The following is a 26,798-nucleotide window of genomic DNA, read 5'->3' as shown; positions in this document are numbered from 1 at the left end:
AAACCCAAAATGTTGAATAGGAATTTCATAGAAGTTTCAACCCAGAATGAAAAAAAAAAAAAAAGAAATATACATGTCGAATTGAGTAACTTCCTCCTTTTCGAAATCGGTTAAAAAAAGTTAATTTTGGAATAGATTAGCAACCCCCGTAGGGGTTATCAAAAATTGCCTTAGCCGATGATATTTCACATCGTCATGGCGGGGTATTGGTAAAAGTTTTCAACTAGCAATAATCGCACCTCGGTAGAACCTCATCGGTTACGATATCGCCACTGCGCAAAGCTGACGAGTGGATCTCTGGCCGGGGTACATATAACATTCGCTGAGTGCTTTGCTATGCGAGAAACGATCAGGATCGGGTCGCCATCTAGCGTCAGCTGGGTACACTTCCGGTTTGCGCTCACTCGCACCTTCGTAACGATTAAGTTGCTGATGGTTCTGACTACTTGAAACGATGTTTGGAAATTGAATAGACGATTCAACAAATACTATCAAATAAATACTACTAAATACATTTTTTAGTCCACCTTTAGAAATTTATCAGACAATTCTAAAAATACTATTGAATAAATAGAAGGACAATATAGGATATGATGAATAATAAAAAGAAGAAAAAGTAAGTAATGTTTTGATAAATAATTAACAAAGGAGACAAGGGACAAGTTCAATTTTCTTTAAATTTAATTTTCTTCATAGAAGTCTTAATTTGAATTTGCATCCGAGGAAGACCAAAGAGGTATTAAAAAATATTCACATTAATTTATTTTTTGAGTATTAAATAAATTGTCTGCAGGACTTGTATTCTCCTTATTTTATAGGAGATTCTAGTTGCATTAAAGTGTACAACAACAAAAATTTAGAAAAGGTCAAAGAAACCAAGTTTAAATTGCACCTTCAGGAGTCCACTATTCGTGCATAGAGTCGGAGGGTAAAAAATTAATTTTATATACACCCGTAACACGAGCGAAGTGGAAAGTAAATGAATGCTTCCTGCAGCCCTACTGTAATTATTCCACCACGCATGGTAGTGAGATTTATTGTGGGTTTTTATAAGCATAATGGCGCTGGCATTACCCTTTCATCAAGGAGGAGCGTTCGAACGAGCCTGTAAACACGAATGGCACACGTGTTCCATCATGGCACAAGTTTCTCTCGAACTGACAGAAAAGGAGCATTAACAACACCCCAACGCTGCTTTCAATCTCGTACGATTTCACGTGTCGATCGCGGAATGCTCCGAGGATGGATACAATTTGCATGAATTTGATTGCTCGAAAATCAACGCTGAGTGGAAAGGAATATGTACGAGGTATAGTAGAATATTCTTTATTCGCTGTCTGTGTATGTTTCAATGAATGTTTTGAATGGGCACTTAAGAAAATTAAATTTTATGCAAAAGAATCCAATAAACTTCTATTGTGTTGACATTAATAAAGAACAAAGTAAATGGTAATTCATGAGAGCTTCTTTTCTTGTAACGCTGATTTATTTATTCTATTTTCAGTCACCATTACTCTATACATTCATTATCAGTCCTTTCTTCCTGTGTTCATAATTTTTCCTTTTTTTACTTAATCTACAATTTTAATTCGTCTTTTCCAACTTAACTTTAATAATTACTTACAAATTCACATCATAGAAATGAAAATTATTTCAACGTTTTATAATTCAATTAATTACTCAATTAACTCACAATTAAGAATACTGAATATGCATAGAATCAAGAAAAGTGGAAATTTTTTCTCGTTGGCAGCTTATTTCAGTGATTTTCTTCCGGAGTTAAGGTGTTAATACCAATAAAGAAGTTTCCACTGCGAAGCTGATCGAATTCTCGTTTCGACGTCCAGCCCAGGAAAACGTGATTATCCTAATCACGATGTTATCTCGCCACGTGCAAAATTTCTACCGTGAAAATCATTCTGCGTATACGCACACCCGCGATACACTTTCACCGTCGACTTACGCCCACAAGTGGGTCGTTAGCGATACTATCGCGGAAAGCTTACGCAGGATTGCAAGTTTTCCCGCTTCTCTAATACAGTCAGCTCTAATCAGACCGGCGGATCGCTCCAAAACGAGAAGTACGCACGAAAAATCCGATTACAAATCATTGTTCCGTTACGCGGCTGTCGAACGATCGATACATGATTTCAACCGTGTAAGCTCCTTCGACTAAAAAAATTTAAGTCGCTGGGTACACGAAAACACCATACGTCACTCAAGCTGATTACAAGTAACAACGACCATAACCCATTGTAACGGAAAAATGAAATTTTCTCCATCGCCGTGTTTGATTCTATTCTGGCAACTAAATGGACGTGATTCTGTTGCTATTTCAATGAAATAGAACCAATATAGTTCACTCTTTTAGCATTTCAACACTGTGTTGTGAAAATACTAAGAATATTTAATTTAATTTATTATCACTAATTAGACTTATTACGTTGTACTTAGAAGAAAATTCCATTGTAGCGTTTGTATTAAAAATCAGGCAACATTATGGACACTATTCGAATAACAGAATGTTGCCCCTGAGTGGTTTCTCCATACCTGAAGAAAATATAGCTTGTCTGCTTTAATGACTTAGCTTCATTGAGACTAGCGGTTGTTTTATCGGCGTGTCTCTTAATGGTAGCTTTTAGTACTCCATAAACGCAACTCCATTGAATCAGACACGAACTCCATTCTGGTACGGTCGTTTTGAGGTTCGACCCCCAAACAGGAAAAAGTATATAGAATCAACCCTGTGTTAAATTGATTAACGCAATTGAAACAACTAATCCAATAAAACCAATAAATGATAAATACAACCTCCATATGAATAAAGTAATTTCCAGTCTAAAAACGTCCTCCAAAAACAATAATGAAACCAGCAAAAAGGCTCGTAGACCACCCAGGTAGAACGGGGCACAACCTCGATTTTTCAATCGACCCCGGCATCGATTTTTCGCCCAGAACCGAACATTTCCCAGTCAATCACGGCTCGAGGTACGCGAATAATCTCGGTTGCCGTCATTAGGGGACCGTGTACGTGCATGCGCGAAATACATCTACGATACTCAATCTCCCCGACGATCAATCACATGCGGAGAACTACATACCGCGCGCTTTCACTGACCGATCGCAGCGCCGCCCCGCGCGAGCTCTGTTTTCGTGCGGCTGTCATCAATATCGCGCGAACCGACCCGACAGATCGATTACCGTCGGTAATTATTTAATTTCCCCCCGCATCGACCGCTGGCGATCCATTATTATCGAGGTATCCACAATGCACAAAGCACCTGTGCTCTAGCCTTATCGACTTCCATCTGCGGGGCATTAACGAGCACCGCGATAATAAGTAACGAAGGGGTTCGAAGATGCACTCGGTGATTCAATTACGTTATCCCCGTGGAAAGGTAGCGATAATGGTTCAGAACTCGCGAGGCACTGTACGCATGTTAATAAGGAGCGAAGCGTGGTTTCTCAGGGAAGTTCGGATTGGGAAAATGGCGATGAAGGGGCGAAGGGTGATGGAAGGTAGTTCGTAGAATATGTGAGATGGAGATGAATTTTGAAGTAGGGTACAAGGCAGTTATTAAATATTTCGAGGAATAAGTAATTCAGTGGTTCTTCATAGAGGTGGAATAGTGATATAGATTTAAATTCGGAATGTTTTCCCGCCATTTCGGATTGTAATGGCGCTGACGTAGGTTTAGGGAATACCCTGTTCATTCGGAGATTTCAGGTGACGTTTCAAAGAAGATGTACAAAAATTGAGATGTAAAAATATTTAATTTTTACTGTAATGTGACGGTGTCTTCGTGGACACCATTTTTCCATTTTTTAATTTTTAAGAAACACAATTATCTTGTTCCATGCCAAAATTAAATTCCTCCACAAAACCTCCACTTTCGCGTTACCAAAATGTTGTAATCGTCATACATAAGAGGTAAAATAAGTCTTTAACCCATCGATTATTAAAGCAACTTAAATAAATTAATTCCTTTACATTTCAATTTACCAATGTCTGACTCGTCACGTACCGATCTACTAGTAAATTCCACACCCCTAAAAACCGTCATTTTTGAGAGATCCACGATCGCACCGTGAGAGCATCGCATCGAGACGCGAAAAGGGGATTCCTGAACGACTTGTCGAGGTGCTTATTAAAAGGCGTGTAATGAGCTTCCCCGCGCCGCGGTTCGAGCTCCTCTCGCGCGAGATAACGAGCGGTGAGAGGCGAGGAAAACGATCGCGAGCAGAGGAACAGTACCGTGTGTCGGCCACGCTCGGATTAAAGTATGCATAATGAATTGCCGAGGGTGCGATCATTCAATTAATATCCGAAGCGACGCGTCCGTGGAAAGTTGCTCCCGCGGCTGGTTCGCTTAGAAATATCGCACCTACACACTCCGAGTTGGCACGTCCGCTGCTGATAAGCTCGCCTGTCGCGGGAGCTACTCGTTTCCACGCCTATACAGAGTGCTCCCACCAATCTTACGATTAATTCTCGAACTTACTTGAGAAGTAAACAACACTCGTTACGAGTAACAATGCGGTGAGATGTTTCAGAGATCGCAAGCAAGGAGAAGTCGGATACACTCTAACCGAGAGAGGTAGTTTCGCGATCCTTGAGGTGTGTTTTGATTATTGCAAACGAGGACAAGTCAGAGGACTTTAATCGAGAGAGTTAGTTTAGTTGTTAAAAGCTGAAAAGTGTTGTCATCATGCAGCATTTGGAAATCAAAAATTTTAGTTTAAATACAAAGGTCCCTCTTTCTGAGTTTTCCATTTCAAATAATTTTTTGCACTATTGAATGTCGATCAAATCTCATGAGAATCGACACGTTTGTCACCCTTTGGTCAGTTCTTGCAATGCAGATTCTGCTAATAATTGAATTGATCACCTTCATCGTGGCAAGAACCTTCCACTGTACTATACACTTTATTGCTTAGTTAGCAACACACCAATGTTGCTGGCCCCTGCTACTAAATTCAAGAAAATACTATATCTCAGAAAATCCAAAGCCTGAGACCTTCGAATCCAGCCGTCCTCTTATCTATAACTCCTCACCGTGAAAGTTGGGTCAGCTGTACGTACAACCTATAACTACGCAACTACCAAAGAGGTTTGCCATTAACATCCTACACAAGAACCACGTCACAATCCCAACCTAGCGAAAAGCAATACATAACCCTCGATTTCTCTGGAAAGCGTCTCTTTTCTATGCTTCTGCTGCCACGATCAAGGCCCAATGTCTCGGGGAACGGAGCGAAACAGCGACAAAAAGGCAAAAAGTCACGAGGCAATACCGCAGGCTAAGAGGCACCGATTTAAATATTATAGACGCAATGGTAATTATTGCCAAGAAGTATTCGGTTCTGGCGGCTAACGATGAGAAATTCCATATGGTCTCGCGGTATCGGCACTTAGTGGTAATACCGTAAATTCCAGCTAGCGCGTGTAACACGAGGACTAAGCCTCGAGACCGCAGACAAAGCCAGGCTCGTTCAACGCGCTTAATAAGACTAGTCTGAGAAACAGGAATGCGCGTTTTGAGCCGCGCCAGGATCGCGAGACACGCTTTTAAAGACGCGTGAGAGCCAGTAGGTGCTTCCTACGCCCACGATCCGAGATTCGAGTGCCGATTTCTGACGTCCTCGAACTCGGTGGAACCGTACAGGACGGCGCACAGTGTGATATTTCAGCGATCCAGCTGGACATAACATACGTGGTCCAATATCTCGGAAACTATTAGGCGGTCCGCACACGAAGCTACTCAAAAGAAACGTAATTGGTTGGTGACTGAAATCACAAACTACGTATTTACTTATTGGTCAGTAATGATTTTGAGCATTTTTAGAAAAATTATCTACCGCTGCCCGCGCGGTGTAATATTACAGCAAAATCATATTGTCGGTCATTGCTTGAACAAATATTGTTGGAATATCACACTGTGCGACGCGAAGGCGGTGTCGTGGGATCTGCGAGTGATTCGTGAACTCTGAAGCTTGGGAATACCTTTCTCATAGAATACGTGATGTTTAGAATGCCACGTGAGATCTGTAAATGATTTCTGAACCTTGGAGTGTCGCGACGTTCGTTGGATAAGTACTATTTCTTCAATGATTCAATTTCACATCCTTCCTTCGTTAAGAGAAATAGATTAGACAACGAAACATGTACTCGTTACCTGCGCAGGAATGTGGACCAACGTACGATTGCTTTCTCAAGTAGGACACCGCTAGCTACCGTTTCAGTCAAGAATTTACGAAGACCACTTTCTCCATTTCTCGACGTCATCTTGCGGAACTGTGGTCTTCGGTCACTTGGAAAAAGCTCTGTTGTGCGAGCAACGCTCATAACAACAAAATGGACCCTGGTCTTAGCACGGAAGATGAGATTAAAGTACGTGGAAAGATTCAAAGATTCAAAGATCAGAGACGCAAAGGCTAAAGGTTTCAAAGATACAAACATTCAGAAATTCAAAGATTCAGGGATTCAAAAATTCAAAGATTTCAAGATTCAAGGGCTCGAAGACTCAGAGGTTCAATGATTCGACGTTGAGGCAATAGAAGCTCTCGAACCAAGAGAAACCCGGCGGAGCCTAGCTAGCGAAGCAGAAGGATGGTCACCGAGGTGAAAGGCTGAGGAAGTCGAGTTACAATTAAACTGTATCTCCTTTAAGAGGACCGCTGTTACAGATACCTTGCGTGCTGGTTGTTTAAGGAAGAGCGCATTGCGCTCAGCGCAACTCTCCCCCGCGTCCACGGAGAATGGCTACCGCTACGGGCACAGCAAACAAGCTTATGAAGTAGCGCCAGTTTTTGCCTTGTCCGCAACGTTATGGGACTAATTTATTAACTACCAGTACGAGCATCACGGAACCGTTCCGTCGGCAGTCGCGGCTTTCGTGGCGCAAGAAATACGCGGAGCAATCTTCAATCCAATCTTCGTGAAATGCAAGCGGTTTGATTCCTTAGGTTTCTTCACGCCACTTTCTTGGAGGCCGAGGCCAGCACCCTCGAACGGGTTTCAAGGTTGACCACGCTTCCGCGCGGTAAGTCCACCGTTTCCGTCGCTCATGACGTCACGTTGCGGACTATTCCAACGACGCAAAGGAACACTTTGGTTCTTTGACACTTGCTTTAATCAACAACAGCGTTTAACAATAAAAAACGTTTAATTCAGAGATGTGTCTACTTATAAGTTGTCGGTCATTTCCATGAGACTATTGTTTTGCCTATTGTTTGGCACTGTTTCGCAATCTGTTCTCCCATGTTCTCGTTAAACTTCACATCTTTTATTCAATAACTGTCGCTGTCTCGTCACTGTGACATTTATCGACGATTGGCCACACTTTGAAGGAAACAACGTCCACAATAAAATCCCCTACTATTCCCCCAGCTTTCCCACACGGAAGTGTTTTGAAAACCTGACGTACGACGCAATTTTCCAATAAATCAGTCGTTTGTTCATGGCTCGCCTGACGGAGTGAATCATAAATGCGAAGACGACGCGGCCAACCAGACGGAAACAAACGGAGTGCCAGAAGAACGTCTTCCGCGCTACCTCCGGTCGCCAGCCTCGGCGGTTACGATGACAAGCCGCGTTGCTCATATCTTATCGCGATCTATCATCGACGGGAACGCGTGCGTAGTTAAGCGTTTCACGTTGGCGGGACTGTCTCCAGGCCGCGCGTTACCAGTCCCTCTCAACGTGCTATTAGAAATTGGTCGCAGTTTTTGCGCGGGATCCAGCGCCCAGAGGGCACGACGTACGCCGCGCGCGATCCGCTTCGTTGTCTCGACTTACGTAAATAAAACAAAAATTTTCCGCGACGCGGGACACGCACACTGTTTCCTTACTTTCTTTAGTCATTATGTAAAGCGGCCCGTTCGGAAAATAACACTTGCTTCATTTATCTTGGCCTACTCCTCTCTCGTTCTCTCTCTTCTACCACCTCCGCGCGGATACAGGAAGAGAGAAAGGCTCCTCGCCGGCCGAGATTGAATCTTCCGCGAACAATGAGCCGCTGTGATACGCGTAAGCGATGCTGAGCCAGATAGAGCGGCCCGTGCTTAGGAAAGAAACGGTGAAAAATACTCGATGCCGAGGAGACAAAAGTCGACTGGCTTTCTTGCTCGGAGGCTCGAAGGAGAATATCTAATCTTGAAAAAAGTCCTTCAATCCAATCCTCCACTTTTTGAATCCCTCTGAACCCTTCTCATTTTATCACCCTGTATTTTCCACGATATCGTTCCAACCAAGACACATTATTATATTAGTTCCAACTAAGTGTACCTGACCTTCCAACAATTACTCGTGCCACTTGAGCGCGCCTCGAGCACCTCGCTATATGTCCCCCGTCAAGTGTCCGTTGTTCTGTTTAATCAGGGACTCAAAGTGATCCTCACGGTAGCCGCTTCGAAAGCTGGGATGTCTCGTCTCATTGTCCCTCGCATGGAGGTCGATCCTCGTTTGGTAGCTGGCAGGCCATTCAACAAGTAGGTAGGTAGGTAATGCAACCAACCGAGTACGTAACCGATTGGTCGCGGGTTAAGTAGCTGGTAGCCGGTAGCTGCGCGCGGATACTGTCTTCTCGATACCGATATATCATGCAGCGACGACCAGCTGGGGCTCCCAGCGCGTCCTCGGCCTCGCGAGGCTCTGGAAACTGCTGGAGAATGTGCCGAGAAAAGCACTTAATTAACACTGCTTTTTACTTTATCAAGCCAGTACCACACGTTCATTCCATTTTTATTTTGACTCTGTACGTATTTTGACACTCTTTTTATTTTTCTACGATTTCCACTTCCAAATGGCCCCGTTTGTGCCATAATTTTATCGCAAATAATACACTCGACGCGTATGTCTCAAGCGCTCAATGGAAACCAGCTCTCTGTTGCTTCAAATGATAGCTGCCTACACTTTATCCCACTGAACATCATCGTCGACCACGCGTCCAATCATAAGAGCACCCACTTCTGAAAACTGTAACTAGTTTTCAACCTGGATTCAGAGCCGGATCTCCCGTTTTCCTAGTGAACGTTTACACCAGTGGTTCTTAACCCTTTGGAATCTAATCTAGACAGATGTAATCACGTTTCTATTAAATGCCAAACGTTCAAATGCTCTCCTAAATAAACTTACCCACCCGACTATAACGACCCGAGAGTGATTCCCTCCCCAAATCCATCACCCAAATCTCCCAGCACCCTGTAGTTGCCAGCACAACAGTGACGAAGCATCACTGACCTAGACGATCGTGTCCCGATCGACAGATTCCCAATCGCGTTTCTTTTAAATCCCAAACGTCCCATTGCTCTCCTAAATAAACTTACCCACCCGACTATAACGACCCGAGAGTAATTCCCTTCCCAGATCCGTCACTCAATTCTCCCAGCACCCTGTAGCTACATAACAGTGACGAAGTATCACTGATCTAGACGATTTCCTCCCGATCCACAGATTCCCAATATACCTGACCAAGTGTCGCCCACGCATACGGCTCGCATTGCCGGCCGAAAAGTCGGCCATCCCAGCTGTGGACCGACCGCCGCGCGTCTCCCAGGATATCGGCATATCGATGGGATCGGTTTAATTTAATCAGTCGCAAATTATAGGAGCACGACGCGAGCGCTAGAATCGAGATGATCGCGAGACCAGGCGATAGCTGGACGTGTGGGCCGGCGTTTCCCGTTTCTGCTCCCGGGCGCGGATCCAGCGGATTAAAGAAGAAGATCGTCGGATAGCGGAGGCAGAAATATATATCAGTGGTTTACACGAAGGCTGCGGATCCTGGGCTCCGCGAGTCGAAACCCGCAGCCTTCAATCATTGTCAATCAGTTCGGACGAGGCACCGTTACCGGTGTCTTCGATGGTCGTGGCTCTACGACGTCCAGCGCTATCTGGGTACACCTACTACTATTCTTTGGCGGCATACCAACTTCGCCACGCAGTCCCGTTTTCCGTACGTCTACCTATACACACCCCGAGACTACCAGGGGACCGGCCTGTCGTGGTCCTGGCCACCTGGCAGCCGCTCCATCAGAGCTCAGCGATGCTTCCGTACGATCGTGGCTTGTTGCTAGCTTTGCTTCCAGAGATGAGGCTAAATCTGACCTAGGTCCTTCGTGAGATCGCGAACAAGGCTGGGTGAAGCGGTATTTCATTTTGGAAATGGTGAATGAGAGTACGAGGAGCCTAGATCATTATGGTGTTAAGGAAAATAAGAAGTATGGGAGTTATAATTGAAAGGGAACTTCACTAAATGGTCTCTTGATATTTAAACAAAACATTGAGAAGGGTTAAATCAAGCCAGGATCAGTCGAGCTCCGGTTAGATTGAGATATGAGATGATGTAGGGTAACCTGTTGATAATACGGTGCATTCTGTCTTCTTGAAAGGGAACTTCGCTAAATAGTTTGTTAACATTTAAACAAGAACCTGAGGAGAGTTCAGCCAAGCCAGGATTAATTGATTTCAGTCTAGGTCAAAATATAGGATAATGTAGAGCAACCTGTTGGTAATACAGTGTATTCTGTCGATAAGGCTCGGCAAGGTAGAATATTCATTGATTTGCAATTTTACCGATAGAGTTCTCTGCATTGCCAACAGCAATAGCAATCTGGTTGTTCTATCGACTGGATTGGTCTTCCTTATCGAACATAATTTTAAATGCGACTCGACGACTATAACATCACAGTTCAGAATAAAAGACTGCGTACTTAAAATTTGCAGAAAAAATATGACTGTCTAATATTGCAATACAACTTGTCAAAATAGAAACGTCCACCTGATTGTCTCGAAGATCCTAACAGATGAATTCCTCAGCCTAACGTAACTAACGAACCACCTGGCAATAGATCGGCGCAATTTGCCATCGCCATCCTGATCGATATCTCCTCGAACGACACGCGCGCATCGAAATGGGAATTATCTCTCGTTAAATACGACCGCCCCGTGCGAAAGGTTGTCGAATGTACGCCGGGAGTAAATTACCTTCTGGACAAGTAATTCGATAGAGCTCGTTGCGTCCAGGTTGAATCCAATTAAAGCCACCGTTGGCTCGTTCCAATTCGTGACTTTCCGGTCCTACGTACATATATACAGCGAGGGGTCCAATGTTTACATCGGCGTTTGCTTTACGACGCATCCATAATCACGGTATCAACATAACCGATAACAAGGTTACGCGCCCGTGCTCGTGCTGTAATAGTAATAATTTCTCGACAAGTAATGACCACGCTGCCGTATAAGGGGAGGCGGCGGAGTTACTGGAACGAGTTCAGGACTCTATCGCGAAATTGAACGGGGGGGAACGTCGTGACAAATATCCTTCAGCGATTTCGCGACGTTATCCACGCTCGGATCTGCTCTGGTATTTTCACCTGGATGCGAAGCCAAGGAAAGGTACGGTAGATTACGCAGATATGTTTTGTGGAAGGTCGGGAAGGGGGGAAGGGTGAACTTTGGTGGTTTTTTGAGGTATTTTCTGCCTTTATAGATCGATGATAGGAGGTTCGATGATTGTTTCCTCGTTCAAAATCGGTTAATGAATTGTAGCTATCCAAAACATCGTGTTGATTGCAAATAATGGAAAAATATAATGTTTGCAAGAGATTATTGTTCACATTTTTTTTTCAAATATAATACCAGGAGTCTAATGCACTTGCATTTGTGTGATAGAATGCCCATAAAGTGAGTTCAAATGAATCTGTATATAAAATCCCTGTGTATAGAAATAAAAAAAGTAATAACAGACTATAATGTTTGTAAAGAATTATTAATCACATTCTCCTTCAAATAAAACACCTTTTCGATATAATAAGAAGTTGACATACTGGATGATAACAAAACCGAAGTTAAACATAAACGTTGTTTGAGACTTACTTGCTCCTTAAACCAACCAACAATAAACCTCTCTCCCAGCTATACTTCCCTGCAAAAGAATCGCAAGCATACGTATTCTTGACCCCTCCAAAAAAAAAAGAAAATCGAATACCTTCCCAAGAGATCCCTAAGCTCAATCCCGTATTTAGAAGTTCAGGTGCGGTAATAACTCACGTTCCAATCCTACAAACTTCGTTTCGTCTCTTCCGTCGTCGCTGACCTCTCCCTAGCGGATTCTATTAACAGCGCACGCGAGTGACGCGAACAAAGTGGCATACCCGAAGAAGGAAATCCCGAATCGTCGCCAACGAGCACGCGACAGCGGACAAATTTCCAGATCGACAGTACCGGATCTCATCTCGTAGCGCTTGGCGTTCGTCGACTGACAAAGCCCTGCTCTTTCGCCTATATTAGGTAGAACGCGCCGGCTCTGGGCTGCCTACTTTCAGAAATTCTGCGCTAACGAGCCGAGGAGCCCGGGAACAGCCTGAGCCGTCGTCGCTCCGCTTTCCACCGGTGGACATCGCTGCCCCATATCTGCCAAATTGTCGTGCGGCCATGCGCATCGTTTTCTTTATTGGTTTTCTCGCAATTTATCGGCCAACCACGCTACGGCGTGACCCTGTAAATTCTATTGTTCGGTGAATGCTCGCCAGGTAATCGACTCTAACTCCGTTGGGAATTAATTCCGAGGAAATTACTGAGAATTCGGAGCTTTTCTTTGGTAGAATGTTTCTAGGTGTCTTGGAGACTAGGATCAAAGTTTTTGGGTTGCAATTTTGTGGAGTTTCTTGGTTTTATAGTGATCTAAGCTTCAAGAATATCTAAGCTATAAGGATATGGAAATTTCCTGAAGATGGGGTGCCAAGGCACTGGTTTTGGAGGATTTTGGAAGTGACAGATGGGGTGCCAGAACAGAGTTTAGAGAATAATATAGAACTCACGGAAGCCACGGTGACACTATTCTCTTGAACATGACGTCGAAGACCCACCCCTCCACTTCCGAGGACCCTGAAGTGCTCCCTTCCACATTTCCCAAAAATATTTCTCTACAAAATATACAATACCTACCCATAATAGACTATTATTCAACCCCAAACTTAACTTGTATCTCCCAAAGCCACATCTTCAACTCTCCCTGAAGATCCAGGCCCGGAAGTCTCTCCCCATAATCGGAAGTCAAAGGGTTATTCGTCAAACCCCATCCTCCTAATCTTCCCCTCCCGATCGCTTCCCAAACGGCATTTGCTTCCAATGATTAGGTTACTTCACCCTGTGCTCCATCCTTGATCTGACCCTTTCCTGGGAGAGCTTTAATTAACGCGAATCAAAGAGCCAGATTCGGGATGTCGTTGGTTCCGTTCGGTGCTTATGCGAGCGCCCTCTTGAGACACCTAGTGTGACTGGCGGTGAACCCCTCGACTTAAATAAATTAACCCTCGAGAAGGCACGTGCTTGTTCGTCGCGTTGCCAACCCTCGTCGCCTGGGAGATCGGAGACAGACCGGTTACCCGCGACTATAGAGGTTATTAGCGACAATCATGCCAGAAGAAGGGTTGCTTTCCTACTTGACGACTATGTCTGCGTGCTCTTGTGCATTCTTGGCGCTTTAATTGAATTCTCCAGTGTGAATGCTGAATCGTTGTCTGGCATGTCTTGCGCGTTAACCCTCGAGAAGGTCTTTGGGGGTGACGTCCGTTCAACGTATGGGATAAAAATGTAATTTTTTAGGCGTGGTCAAGAAGGGAAAGTATGAGAACCCAGTAAATTTTAGAATTGTGGTGAGTTTTTGTGGCTGGGAACTTCCTAGAGACTCTACGTATACAATTGAAATAAGAATTTTATTCTGTATAAAACCTTCTGAAAGGAACCCTTGTTCGTTTAATATTGAAATGAGAAATTGATTATCTCTGACCAAACTAATGTTACTATCGAAAAAATGCAAATTGTTCAAATCATTATCCTTTGATTTTACTATGAGTAATATTATCAATTACAGATGCTTGGAGCCAATCGATCATTAAAGACTTGGCATACTTCAGAACCAAACAAAAAAGCTCTATACCGTTCAATTTTGTTTAAATGGAAACCTTCCATCTTCTGTCTACCCAAGTTCGATTTACCAGAGTTCAAGGACGGGACGAGACACGACATCATGCGCCAAGAAGAACACCTGGTCTCAAAACGCGTTCGCCAGAGAGCAACGAACCAAGAAAAGCTCCAGGTCGCGAGAAAAGTTTCCCTGAATCCGATTTCATCGGCGAGGAAATCGGTCAGGCGTTATATAAATAGAAGACCGTGTCATCGTCACCACTGGCGATAACTTGGATTTCGCAACCTCCCCGCGAACTGGATCCAAGATGTCCAGGCCATACTTGGAGCCGAGCACGCGACTGATTACTTTAATCGTTTCGCGGAACAATCCGTCCGTCGAACGACATTCTCGACTCTCTTTCACCTTTTCTACCGCTGGGGACCAGTTTCCTGGACACGAGTCCAGAGATGAGCAGCGTTTTTATTTCATTCGAATGGTGGACGACGAATGATACTCCACTCTGGCGATTTATTCGCGACGTTTGGGTAGATGAAAGTTTTGATTCGTTTGTTCCAAACGTAGAACGCTTGTACGAGGTGTTGAGATGTCATTTTGACCTTGCACATAAGATTAGCACATGCATTTGATTCGATTTATGAAATAAATATTAGGACCAATTTGATCCAACTCGGAAGATGTAGGGAATTTTTTATTGAAATAATTTAAACCTATTATAAATAATGTTTGACTGTGTCACCTCTTAGGGACCATCTTCTTGTGAAGATAGTATACGCGAAATAGAATAGAATAGAACCTCTACCTTGTTAAAAAATTCGATAAATAAATTACATACAATTTGCTTATCGAATTCATCCCCATAAGGTATATAATAAAATGGATGAAAAACACAATCCTAAAGAAGGTCAAAAAGGCCACATGCTCATCTTGCAAACATGGTCAACCGAAACGAAACCTTGCGTTTATACAAGCTTTTTCGTTTGATGATAACTCACTTCTTGAATTATTTCCCACACTCCCACGGCCCCGTGTTATTTACATTGCAATTTTTATCAAACGGACATCACATCAAAAGTCGTTAGATAAGAATTTCGCCCGTTACTGGTCGAATCTCGAACGACCAGGTTTGAGACATCGAGAGGACACAACACGCTGAGGAGGACTCACCGATTCGGAGGCGACGGACTTCACTTCCGCGAGCAGGGACGCAGCCGGTGAGAGATAAGACTTGAGGAAGTACTCCAACTCGCCGTAATAAGCGCAGACCAGGATGTCCCGCGCCTGTCTTATCAGCTGATTGATAACGCCTTCGCCGTAAATCGGGCCGAGCATGCTCTCGACCAGCAAGGCGACGCCATCACGGCCCTGCAACAGAACAGTCCTTTCATCAGTGTTTGCCACAGAAATATTGCCACAAGGTGATACCGAGTCAGGTGTGCTTATCTTTCGACGATTGTATAGATAAATGAGGGTTTGGTAATTTCGGAGATCTCGTTTCGAGAGAGTCGAGCAAATGCATACGTTGTCGCGTTTTTATGCCAATTGAAGCTTTCACAGATGAATCTTAGTTTTGGGTTACATCGAAACACCAAGGTTTTTAAATTTGATGTGTTTGCTCCACTTGGAATTTCGCAGTCGAATCTTAGTCTTGGATTGTGTCAGAATTAAAACATTTTTAAATACATGTATGTCTAACGTAATAATGTTACATATAGTTTTAATTGTATATGAAGTGTTAAAAATGTTGTATATTGTAAAATACAGAGAAAGTATTAGTAGCATTATTACTCATATTGCGTACTTATAGTTTCTCCAATTAGAATATTTATAAATTCTCGATTATATCACATCGTCAATGAATAAAGTTCGCCAAGGTACTCTGAAACTCGACCTATTCATTCATTAACTCGGTCTACTATATTAATTTATAAAAAATATAATCTTCATACGTTGTATACCTCAGTACATAGCCATAAATGCAACAAGTCCGCATCGTATCGGTGGCGAGCGCTTCGCGGCTCGAGTCGCGATACTTTTCGGCGAAAGATCGAATGTTAATGCGCGAGCAACGGGCGGAATATTTGCATTGTCCAGATTTAGCGCGATACATAGCGGCATACCTGAATTACGTAACACACGCGGGGTTTCCGCATTCCCAGAAGCGTCTAACGCGACCGGCCAGGTTTCCGGAAACGGGAAGCGCTCGCTCGCGAGGGGACAAGCGAAGTAACGGTTCCAACTTCTTCCATATTGTTATGGAATCATGGCCTACGTCGGGAGAATCTGTTATCGACGCCGATCTCCCCCAACGGTGAGAACAAACAAGGGGGAATAAATTGAATTTTATGGCAGCAGCCGGCGAGGACTTTCAATGAACTCCTGGAACACGTTTTTCGAGGGAGGTGGAGGACATTAATTCCGGGGGCATCGCTGTTTTTATATCATTCGTTCATGTCTGCCCATCCTAAATATGCGGAGACTGGAGCTACGTTACATTATTTCTTATTCAAATCTGGTCAGGATAAGTTTTCAGTAGGTGAATCGTGGAAGCGACAGGTTCTTATTTATTCAATGAGCTCTACTTGCTTTTTGTCAGAAAATATTATGTATAGAGTGTACAAAGAAACTAGGCGTTCAGCTGTAATGTGATCAATAGAGAAACCTAGTGGGTAACTTGTCGAAATATCTACATTTTCAGTGCAAGACTATTGTAGCGCGCTCTGTGCTACTAATGCAGAACCAAAGTTTATGCTCTACATTGCCAGCAGGGCGACCTGCTTTATGGACCGAGGCGTTTACATTATTGACTCTTGCCAACAAAGTAATCTGCACTAACAATTCTTACCAGCAAAGTACTCTACATTACCGTACAGGATACCTCCCCTTGCTTTCCTTGCAATTTTCTATAAAGATATTACTCCAAACCTTTTAATCATTGCAAATGAAAAAAAAAGTATCTCTGAAGTATCTCTTAGTAATTCGCGAATCGTTTCAACTGACAAATAACCTATTTAAATCCACCCAACAAAGATGGCAAAGAATTACGAGGGAACGCAACACATCTCGTCAAAATCTTCTCCAGAAGAGGATCTCAGGGGTGTCCTTCAGCCGCGAAGCGATTGGCCAGCATTTTTGCGTCGTCGAGCATCCGACGACAAAGGAATGCAAACATCGGGCGGCCACTCGAGACCGTAAACTAGATACTTTCGTGCAAAATCAGCTCGTTGTTCGCGGAACGCCATCGCAGCATCAGCGTGCCTATCTACGCGGATCGTTTACCCGCCTGGATTCGAATACCAAAGCGGACAAGTGGCGTGCGTCGTCCCGGCGGCAATGTGGGTGCATTATATCGGGTCGCATCGTTACACAGCACTGCATAAACATCGGGGTTTAGCGAGGGCACCACGCGGAGGGAACGCAAGCGATGTAACCATTATACATGTGCTCGATCGCCCACGTGTTTCCGTCCTCATCGCCCGTGGGTCGTCGTGCTCCGACACGAGAGCCTCTTATTGCAGGAAACGCCGCCCAAATTTCACCGTGGACGTGAAAAACAAGCCGAGATTTCTTTTGGAGTCTATCTATGGGCATCTTTCAATTTTGATTCAATTTTAGTGACTATTGTGGCGACCAATTCGAAAAGTCTTAAGGAAAGTCTTGGAAAAGGCTAGCGACTCGCAGTTAATTTTTTATTCTTGAAACCTATCACATATCTCATGTCTGTTTTTAAAGTTGTCACAACCCTATACCCATCAAGTGACAATTTAAAGGACATTTCTGAATTAAAATGTTTATGAAGATATATAAACATAGTACCCGTATATATCCTAATATATTCGAAATTTTAGAGTAGCCCTATTAAACGTAGTCCTAGAAGAGAGTTACCAACTCTGACACCATCTTGAAAAGGACACCTAGAATAAGATTCTTTCTCGATCACCTATATCCGAAGATTTTCCCTTACAGTATCAAGAATCCCTACAGTCTAGCATAGTCACATAGTACCCTTACGAATCCACACTAAAATTCACCTAAACTCTTCAAAAACAGTCCTCGCGAAATAAATGAGATTCCCCGGTTCAATACACCACCACGTCTTTAATTTGCACAGTATCCCGTTTACATCGAGTGGCCCTCGCGCGAAAACAAGTCCCATGAATCAGAACCATTGTCTTGCATCGGTTGCTCGTGGAGCATCAATCATTTCCACCGTCCAAATGGAGAGGATCCAAAGGGGTCGATCGGAATAACGGGGTTCATCCAGCTCTCGTCGCTATCAATATTTGGCCAGTGTAAATTTATAAAGGGAAAGGGTGAGTCGGTGGCGCATAAAAGGCTCGTTAGGGGAAACCTGAGCATCCCTCCAGGGATAGGGATGGAGACGGACGCGGAACCGGGTCCGCGTATAAATTAACCGCGGCTCACATGCCGGCGGTTTTAATCGACCACCTTATGGGCACACGTTGTTTATTAATGCGTTCGCTCGCATGAGCAGGCGGACCGTGATTTATCGTCGTTGTATTTATGGTTCGGCGTGCTTAAATGTGGAGTGATTTATTCCACGGAAACGGGATACAGGACAGACAGACCAGACGTCTTTTCCCGGGAGCTGCGAAACAGGCTGGGGGAGTGTGATCTGCTAACGTGTTCCTAAACGCAACGATGTTTCAATTCGCGCTGGCAGCTGGTCGCGGTTAGCAACCTGAAAAAGGTTTTTCCCCGACATCAGGAAGTCTCTCGAAAGTTCCGCGCACGATGCGAATGCGAATGGACTGGTTTTCCTACCGAACGTCTATGGGTAGGCTGGAGCCAGGTAGATCTGCTGATGAATTTTCCTGGAGTTGGAGGAACCGAGGTTGGACTCTCTATTACACTTTAACACTTTATTGAAGGGGATCCTATTTATAGGTTTTTTTATTCCAGTAGGTAAGTATCTCTGCTGATGAATTTTTTAGGACTTGGATGATGCGACACATTGGTCCTTTTATCAAACTTCAATTTAACACTTTATTTATGGGGATCCTATTTATAGGCTTTTAATTCCAGTATGTACATAAAGGAATCCATTTCATAGGGACTTTAATTCCAGTGTTGTTGGTAGTCTACTTACAAAAGCTTAATTAGAAAAAATAGACAAAACTTTTGATACACCTAGTAACAATGTAAAGAAATTAATATCAGCCTATAGTAATATACACTAATGTAGAAAATCCTCTTCTAAAGACTTCTTCTCTGAAGCCTGTTTCTAAATACATCAGTAATTAAATTGTTAAGTAATATACAACCCCTGAAGATGGATAGCTAGGGCACCCGGAGACCCACCCTGGACGAAGATACAATTTCAGTAGAAAAATCAACCTGCAGTCAAACTAAAAATATTTTTACACTCCACCAAAACACAGAAAAAAATCTCCAGCACGAAAATGTACTCAAGCCACTTTATCACAACCACCAAGGCCATTTCGCTCCATCCTGGTTTAGATAGGAGTGAGACACCCTTCGACGAGAGTCATTCAAATCCCTGCAAGCGAATGCATTCATTAAACTCGTCGCTGCGTCGGGATTGGGGATGGTGAAAAATAAGCCGAAACTGTCGGCGCCACAAAGCCAGATTCGTTGTACAGAAAGAACGCGAGGAGAATTGGGACGTCAGCGCGTTTCGACCCTGCCTTTCGCATGCGTTGCGCGCTGACAGCAATGCGTTCCGCCCGCGGAATTGAAATTGAGCAACAGTGCCATAGGGTGAGCCTTGATTAGCCTCTTTGTTTAACCGGCCGCTTTGTTTAATCGCATTCCGTTAGGTACGCGCCGCGGTGCCCTTCACGCCCAACAATTTGAATCTCGTTCTGGCGAATTTCTGTCTGGTGGGTTCACAATACTCGTGGAACTTGGACAGCTCTGTTTTTGGGGCGAGGTAGACCTTGAAGGGTCAAGGAAATGTTCAGGCATGGCAGGATGTACTGTGCCAGGGGCGGGTACTGCTCTTGGGTGGTTTGAGATGTAGTGAAATGATTTAATACTGAAATTTAATACTGAACCATTGGACCAATGCAATGGTACCAAGGAACCAAGGAAAATACAATAATAACAATAATTGAAGGGCAAATGCCGCCGACAGAGGATTTTTAGAGAAGATACGACGTCTTACGCGTGGGATCATCGCCAGCCATCTTGCTGTGACATCGACTGCCCAATGGTGGGAGCTCTTGTGCTGGCCCACACGGGCTCCACTTGCCCATACCTAATCTATGGAATCCACACATGAAAATTCTCCAACTGGAATCTGCATCTAAGATCACATCTACTAAAGTAACTTCGCTAAACATTCCACTATCAATCCCAAAACTCCTGTCGACCGAACAGAGTACCTACCATTCTAATCAAAACACCAAAGAAAATTAAACAAGTCAATTATTCATTGAAATGCCGAAGATATTGATATCGCATGGTAATCTAGCGTAACCAAGGAATAAAAGAACAGAACTCCCTGTATAATCTGATAGCATGTACAGACAGCTGCTGACGTCCGCCTCTCTGCATTCCGCAACGTTGTCGTCGATTCCCAGTGGCTGCCACCGATCCGTCCAAGTCCCCGGACACGTTTCATCGATGTAAAACGCTCTTCCCCGCGATATCTCACTCACGAACGTTCGATTAGTACAGCCATGTCGCAACCGTCTAATATAATCCCGGGAGATTTGTCTCTCGCGCAACGCGATCGTGGCTCGAAAACTCCGCTCCATGGGAATCTATGGCGATCATAATGGAAACAATGAGACGCGACAGGGAGGAAAGGGAGCCGGAGAGAGCGACAAAGGTAGAGACAAACGGCCTGCGAGGCAGACAAGGGGAGAATTTCTTTTTCGCTAGGCCGAGGAATAATACCGATCGTGAAAACATTTGTTACACGATTTCCCTAACCAATCAGCCAGACGTCCGCCTGCGATGCGTGCCTGCGCAATAGAATATAATTTAATACATTTATATAACTGACGGGTTATCATTCTCCGTGGCGTGTCTGACACCTTTCTTACGTGGCCTCTATTCACGGGCTTATGGCAAATTTGCGCCCGTCACTTAGGCTTTCGTTGCCGATTCGACTCGCTATAGTTCGCGAAAATGCCGGCCGAACTGTCACGCCCTTTTGTTGCCGACACGACTCTCGGCGGTGGGAAATTCATCTGTGGACAGACAACTGACGGGGAATCTCTGATCGAAGCCACAAACTTTTCGAGAAGATTGCGTTGGACTAGTTGGAATCATTTATGCAACTTTTAGCCACTGAGGGGTTGTGCGAGATTAAGGTGGGGCCAGAGAGACGTCTAGTTGGCAGAAATTGGACACAGAGGCGTGTTTGATTGTGAGACTCTGTAGCCATCGCTCTACTGGGTCACAGATTATAAAGGTTGCTCCTATGATGAGATTCCGGGGGGATACTACCACCTGGACCGGAAGCACTCCCTCAAAAAGTACAGTATGCGTTCAGAGATGGACGGTATGAGACACGGAGCTAAATCAGAAGGGCATATACTCATCAGAAAATGGATACAGAGGCGTGTTTGACTGTAGAACTCTGTAGCCATCGCTCTACTGGGTCACAGATTATAAAGGTTGCTCCTATGATGAGATTTCGGGGGGATACTACCACCTAGACCGGAAGCACTCCCTCAAAAAGTACAGTATGCGTTCAGAGATGGACGGTATGAGACACGAAGCTAAATCAGAAGGGCATCTCCTCGTCAGCAAATAGACATATGACCATGTTTGACGGTAAAACTCGGTATCCACTAGGTTATCTATCTACTACTAGGTTCCCACGTTGCCCTAAACACCAAGATCCACTCAAGCAAGCATCAACCTTCTTCTGCCAAAATAGACAAATCTAAAGGACCCCCAGCTTCCCACCAAAGGACTCCTAGCAGCCAGGACTACCTCCAGGGAGAGGTAGAGGAAAGAGTCTTTCGCCTAACGACGCACAAAGTTTCACGTGTCGCGGGCAACAATTTACTAAGTTTATCGGGAGTCCACGCGTGCACGCGAGAGGCACTTCATCAGGTAATCACGGGTTTCCACGTGCGGGAGATTGATTAATGCGCGTTTCCATGCTGTCTCTTTCTCCCAAGCGGTGCTCGGTCCGTCGCGCTCGAGAAACTCTCTCCTTTGACTCGCGACTCGGTGGTCCGTTGCATTATCGTGCACCTAAACAACGCAGCATTGATGGATACCGCGAGCGCTTCTGGTTTATTGTGTAACCGGTCCGCTGGCTCGCTTCCGAAGGCTTTTCTCGGTTCGTGCGGCGATTTAATTAACGACGTCGATCCTTCCCATCGAGGGATTTTTCGATAATTACCCCCATAGAGCCGACGTCACCGACTAACGAGACGAGCGCCATCGGGAGGAAATATCAGCGAAAGCGTGCAGCGATAGCCAAACAGAAGTTGCTCGTGATTCGCGATGAACGACCGTCAGGGTACGCCCTTCTAACGATATTTCGAATAAAGGCGATTTTAGATAGCGTCCTGGAGGTGGTTGACGTTTCTATGGGATGAGATTACGTGAGGAAAATCGACTTTAAGTTTGGGTTGGATCTTTCGAGGTGGTGAGACACAAGAATCTTAATGTTGCCTATTCGAAGATATTGAATCGCAATCTTTCGCGACACATACAGTTAGTCCCATTATTCAGTCGCAAGTATTCGTACCCTTTATGTTTATTGAAGTAATTTACTTAAATTGAATGATAGGTTTGATCTTTCTAAATAAATCTATCGTTATAAATACGAATATGAATAAACTTTACGCATGTTTTTCCCTTTAATACCCAGCTGATCAATCAATTCATCGCAGGGTAATCTCCGCGACTCCAAACGATCAGTATCACAAAAGCACGACTCGAGGCGATCGAGTTCCTGACTCCTGACAGAAAGATCGATCGAATTCGGACTCCAGGATCCCGGATCCATGGCCGAATATCTCTCCACTGGGTGATCGATCGAGGTGCCCAGACAATCCTCGGATTCCATCGTCCAAGACCTAATATTCCGCATGACTGACTGTGCATGTCCACCGTCCAGTGTTCAACAGGTCCAAAGGCGCGATAGAATTTCGGGGAAAGGCGAAAGTATGCTGAAACTCGACTGCCATCGCATCGAGAGAAAGGATAATGCCACCAATGCCTTCGGGTGCTCTCTAGGCATACCTTCCAGTACACACATCCTCGCGATGAAGTGGTCTCGATAAAGCTGGTCTAGAAAGCCCGACAGTTGAATCTCTTTCATGTTTTCGAATGCCTCCGTGTCAAATGCACTCTGACTTCCGTTAGCCTGTCGACGGTGGTCATCGGACTAATCCACGGATCTCCGGCTGGATCCATGTGTCACCGTGACGTTAGTATCGAAAATTGATCCCTTATCTCGCTGCCACGGCATCGGGTCTTCCACAGACGAGAACAATGCTACGGTGCTTCGAGAATGCGAGGAGACGACGGCCGTTCGATCCCAGACGAGCTGCGCAATCGCGCAACGACGACTTAATCCGGCCGCGGTGCATTCCAAGGATTTGTTTCCACTCAGATTACAACGGCAGATATCAGCGACAACCAGCCGATATTTCATGTTAGAAACGACCACCAATGGGCGCCGTTAATTCAGCCGGGCTCCGCGTGCTGTCACACGCGACGAGTGCGCGTGCGATCGGGCGAAAAAATCCAACTGCAGCGTGTCGTGGGTAGCGGGGGATCAGGTTGGATAAAAGGTAGGTTGGTGTTAATGGATTGAAGATTTTAGGGTGAGCATGGTGGGAGGGTTGGGATTGTTTAATATTTGTTGAATCCGAGACTTGGAAATTTGGGATAAATTTGTTGAGGTGGTGATTACATTATTAATGTAATCTTTTTTTCAACTTTGGTCATATCCTCGAATGTCTCTAGGTCTTGCTCCGTTTATGTACGTTTTTAGGTATCACAAGGTGAATGTTCCAGTTGTAGATGTTGGAATGATCGATGGGATATTCCAGGAAAAACATAACTCGATTAAAATCGTGAACGCCTTTATTTCGTGTTACGTAGACATTGCAAATCCTACTCAACCTAACATTACTTTCCAAAAAGGACTCATCACCCACAGACTTTGCTAACTACAATATTCCATCACTTTTATAATAGAACCTTCCAATGAACTTGGTTCTGACTTCAACAGCAAACTCTTCTCTCATTTCTAAATAAATCTCCAGATTTGAACCTGCTCGAATATGCTTGTCTCGTTGCTCTAAACGCTCGCAGAGGGCTCGAAACTCCCCAGTCAGTGTTCGAGCCTGCAAAGGTGCTTGATCTCATCACTAGTCACGGTACTCTGTCGAGAGACAAATGACTCCGTCGGTTCGAGACTCCGGCGTTCGAGAAAGTTTAAAGGGAACAAAGGTCAAATATTTCGCGATATTTATTTGTTGCGGATGTTTACGCTAGGAGACCTCATTAATAACCCTGGCTCGGACGTAGGAGAGGTAACGCAAAAACGTGGAGACATTAGAAACGTTGCGTGACTCGGATAGACGGGACACGTTTCTAGTTTTTACGTACGAGGAAAGGTCAGTGACGGGCTGCTCGAAGACTCGACGATTTTTCGAGATGGGAATTACCTTGATTCGTCATAGTCGGTTGACTGCTTTCTCGACCGTTTAAAAATGGAACTGTGGGAGAGTAAGCGGACCTGTTAACCCTTTCGATACTGGACGATAAAAGAAGCGTGGCCTGGCTGCTCTGGAGGGGCACTTGAAGGTAACTTTTGTCGAATAGAAGTGATGAGCTTTCCTTGATTTGCATGTTGGAGTTTGTAGAAATTATTTTTAGAAATAGATTGTTAGTAGAAGGAATACAGTAGCTTTTGAACCCTATTTTGTAATACAAAATAATAAAAGAAAAAAGAACCTTTAATAAGATCGTATGACACAGATGTAATAAACAAATATGAATATTACATAGTAGTGATGGTTAAGGTCTGATGGGCCTCATCTAGGACTCTATGCTAAATATTAAGTGTGGAAATGAATTCTGTGTCTTTCTAGAATAAACTTACCATTCATTAAAAAAAAAAACCATTCTAAAAGAGCACATATAATAATAAATAGGAAATGTCGAAGCTATGTGTTTCATTACTATGAAGATTCGATCGAATGTAAGACGCATAACGTAAGGTTTGCAATTAGCCAACAGAATTCAACCAGCGATCATCGATCTGGAACTGACACCGAATAGAATGGATTTTAATCTCTTAAAAGCTCGACTACTCGCAATTACGTGGCCAAGGTTCGTTCGACGGTCGAAGACCTTTTATTGGCGAGCTAACACTCGTTAGGTTATCTTTCCACGCCAGTTGCATCGAGCAGAGATCAAGCCCGACGAGAACAATTGCGTAAGACGGATTAATAAGCCGTCGATGAAAAGAATACCGCCATGCGCCTATTATTACACCTTTGGCAGCCGATGTATCAATCTTGTCCCTGTCCGGATTTAATTGCGATCGGGCAATTAATTCGTTCCGCTTCGCAGAAGTGCTCGAAACCGCATTGTAACTTTGGGTTCGCGAACCCCGCGGATCCCACGAAAAATCTGCAGCTTTGCTATTGCCAGCTGGACCACGCGACCCGGCGATTGCGTTTGCTATCTCATTTTCAACCTCGAATCGTTGACTTCCATACAACGAACGCTGGTTGAATCGACGTTGATGGAGTTGATGCACAACGTTTGTATCTAATTACAGAATGGAGGCTAAGGTAGTTCGGTATGGTGTGGAGGGAAATATAGATATACAAATACATAAATACAATGTGGAAGTGAGAATAAAAATAGATGCGATGTCAAATACTTTGACACGACTGGAAAGGCATGGCTCTGTTGGATTTAGAACCAGAGGCTTCAATATCCGAGACTTATATTCTCTTGACATTGTTACAAAGGTATTTAACACAAAATTAAAAAAAATTCAAAGTAGCCATTAAAATGATCACATGTTCCTTTAATCGTGTTGCAGAACGTACCTATATTAAAGTCACAACTCCCATGGTCCCACAAAATAAAGCTTTCCTCTATCCATAGCCACCTCGATTTTCCCCAAAACTATTTTCCTAACACCATTCCTCCCAAACCAAATTCCACTTTCTTAACAGAATTCTCCATTGAAAAAGGGAGATCCTTCTCAGGACCATACTTAATGCCCCAACAACCACGAGACCTCCACGAAACGAACTTTACAGAAAACTCAGTAGCAATGTATCCCTTTACGTCATTATCACCACAAATATCGATAATCTATTTTGATAAACAACATCTATACCACGAACCACCAATAAGTGTCGATTAAATTGTCTCGAACCCAGCAACCAACACGTGATCCAGATAAAGGAATGTTCGAGCAGCAATGACACGAACACTCCCGTTAACGGAGGTTCCACGGTACGTTTCCGCGCGGCTGGAGGGAAAAGAGTCCCCCCAGTGGAAGAAAAGCGCCGACAAATGGCGTCATGCACCGTTGGAATGCCGGGTGGTGTTATCGGTGGTGGTATCAAGAATCCGCGCTAAGAGGTAGAACGTAGCGACTTTCGCGCGAGCAAAGAATCGGTGTCTGCCCGGGTCACAGCGACGGGTCACGGTTGCGGCACCCTGTATATAGGACGGTGACGTCACCCCGCGAGCGGGTTACCTACGAGTGCAGAGTGTATAAAATGCATCCGGTGGGTGTGTCGCTCCCATACCCTTTGTGACTCCGACTGGCGCTAGGAGCGACGAGGCCTCTGTTACAAGCACCGCTGTGTTTAACCGCGACGCGAACGACTGGCCACGAAAGGGAAGGTGATCGTGTCAGGCCCCATTTTG

The 26,798-nt window shown here is 44.4% G+C and overlaps 1 protein-coding gene and 1 non-coding gene across 4 annotated transcripts in view; both read right to left on the bottom strand.

Annotated features, from left to right (window-relative positions):
* The window catches only part of LOC128872533 (uncharacterized), a 357,175-nt gene that overhangs the window by 261,428 nt on the left and 68,949 nt on the right, over positions 1-26,798 (bottom strand). For all 3 annotated transcript variants that reach the window (XM_054115334.1, XM_054115335.1, XM_054115333.1), the window contains exon 3: positions 15,099-15,296. In XM_054115334.1, coding sequence (XP_053971309.1) covers positions 15,099-15,296 — 198 coding nt within the window. The remainder of the gene's footprint in view (positions 1-15,098; positions 15,297-26,798) is intronic.
* Positions 144-284, bottom strand: LOC128873051 (U4 spliceosomal RNA). The gene has a single exon (XR_008456313.1). It is a non-coding gene; the product is annotated as a U4 spliceosomal RNA (small nuclear RNA).

This window comes from Hylaeus volcanicus, chromosome 2, assembly GCF_026283585.1.
Source record: "Hylaeus volcanicus isolate JK05 chromosome 2, UHH_iyHylVolc1.0_haploid, whole genome shotgun sequence".
Lineage (NCBI taxonomy): Eukaryota > Metazoa > Arthropoda > Insecta > Hymenoptera > Colletidae > Hylaeus > Hylaeus volcanicus.
The sequence above is the reverse complement of the archived record's forward strand: the minus strand, read 5'-3'. Positions and strand labels throughout refer to the sequence as shown.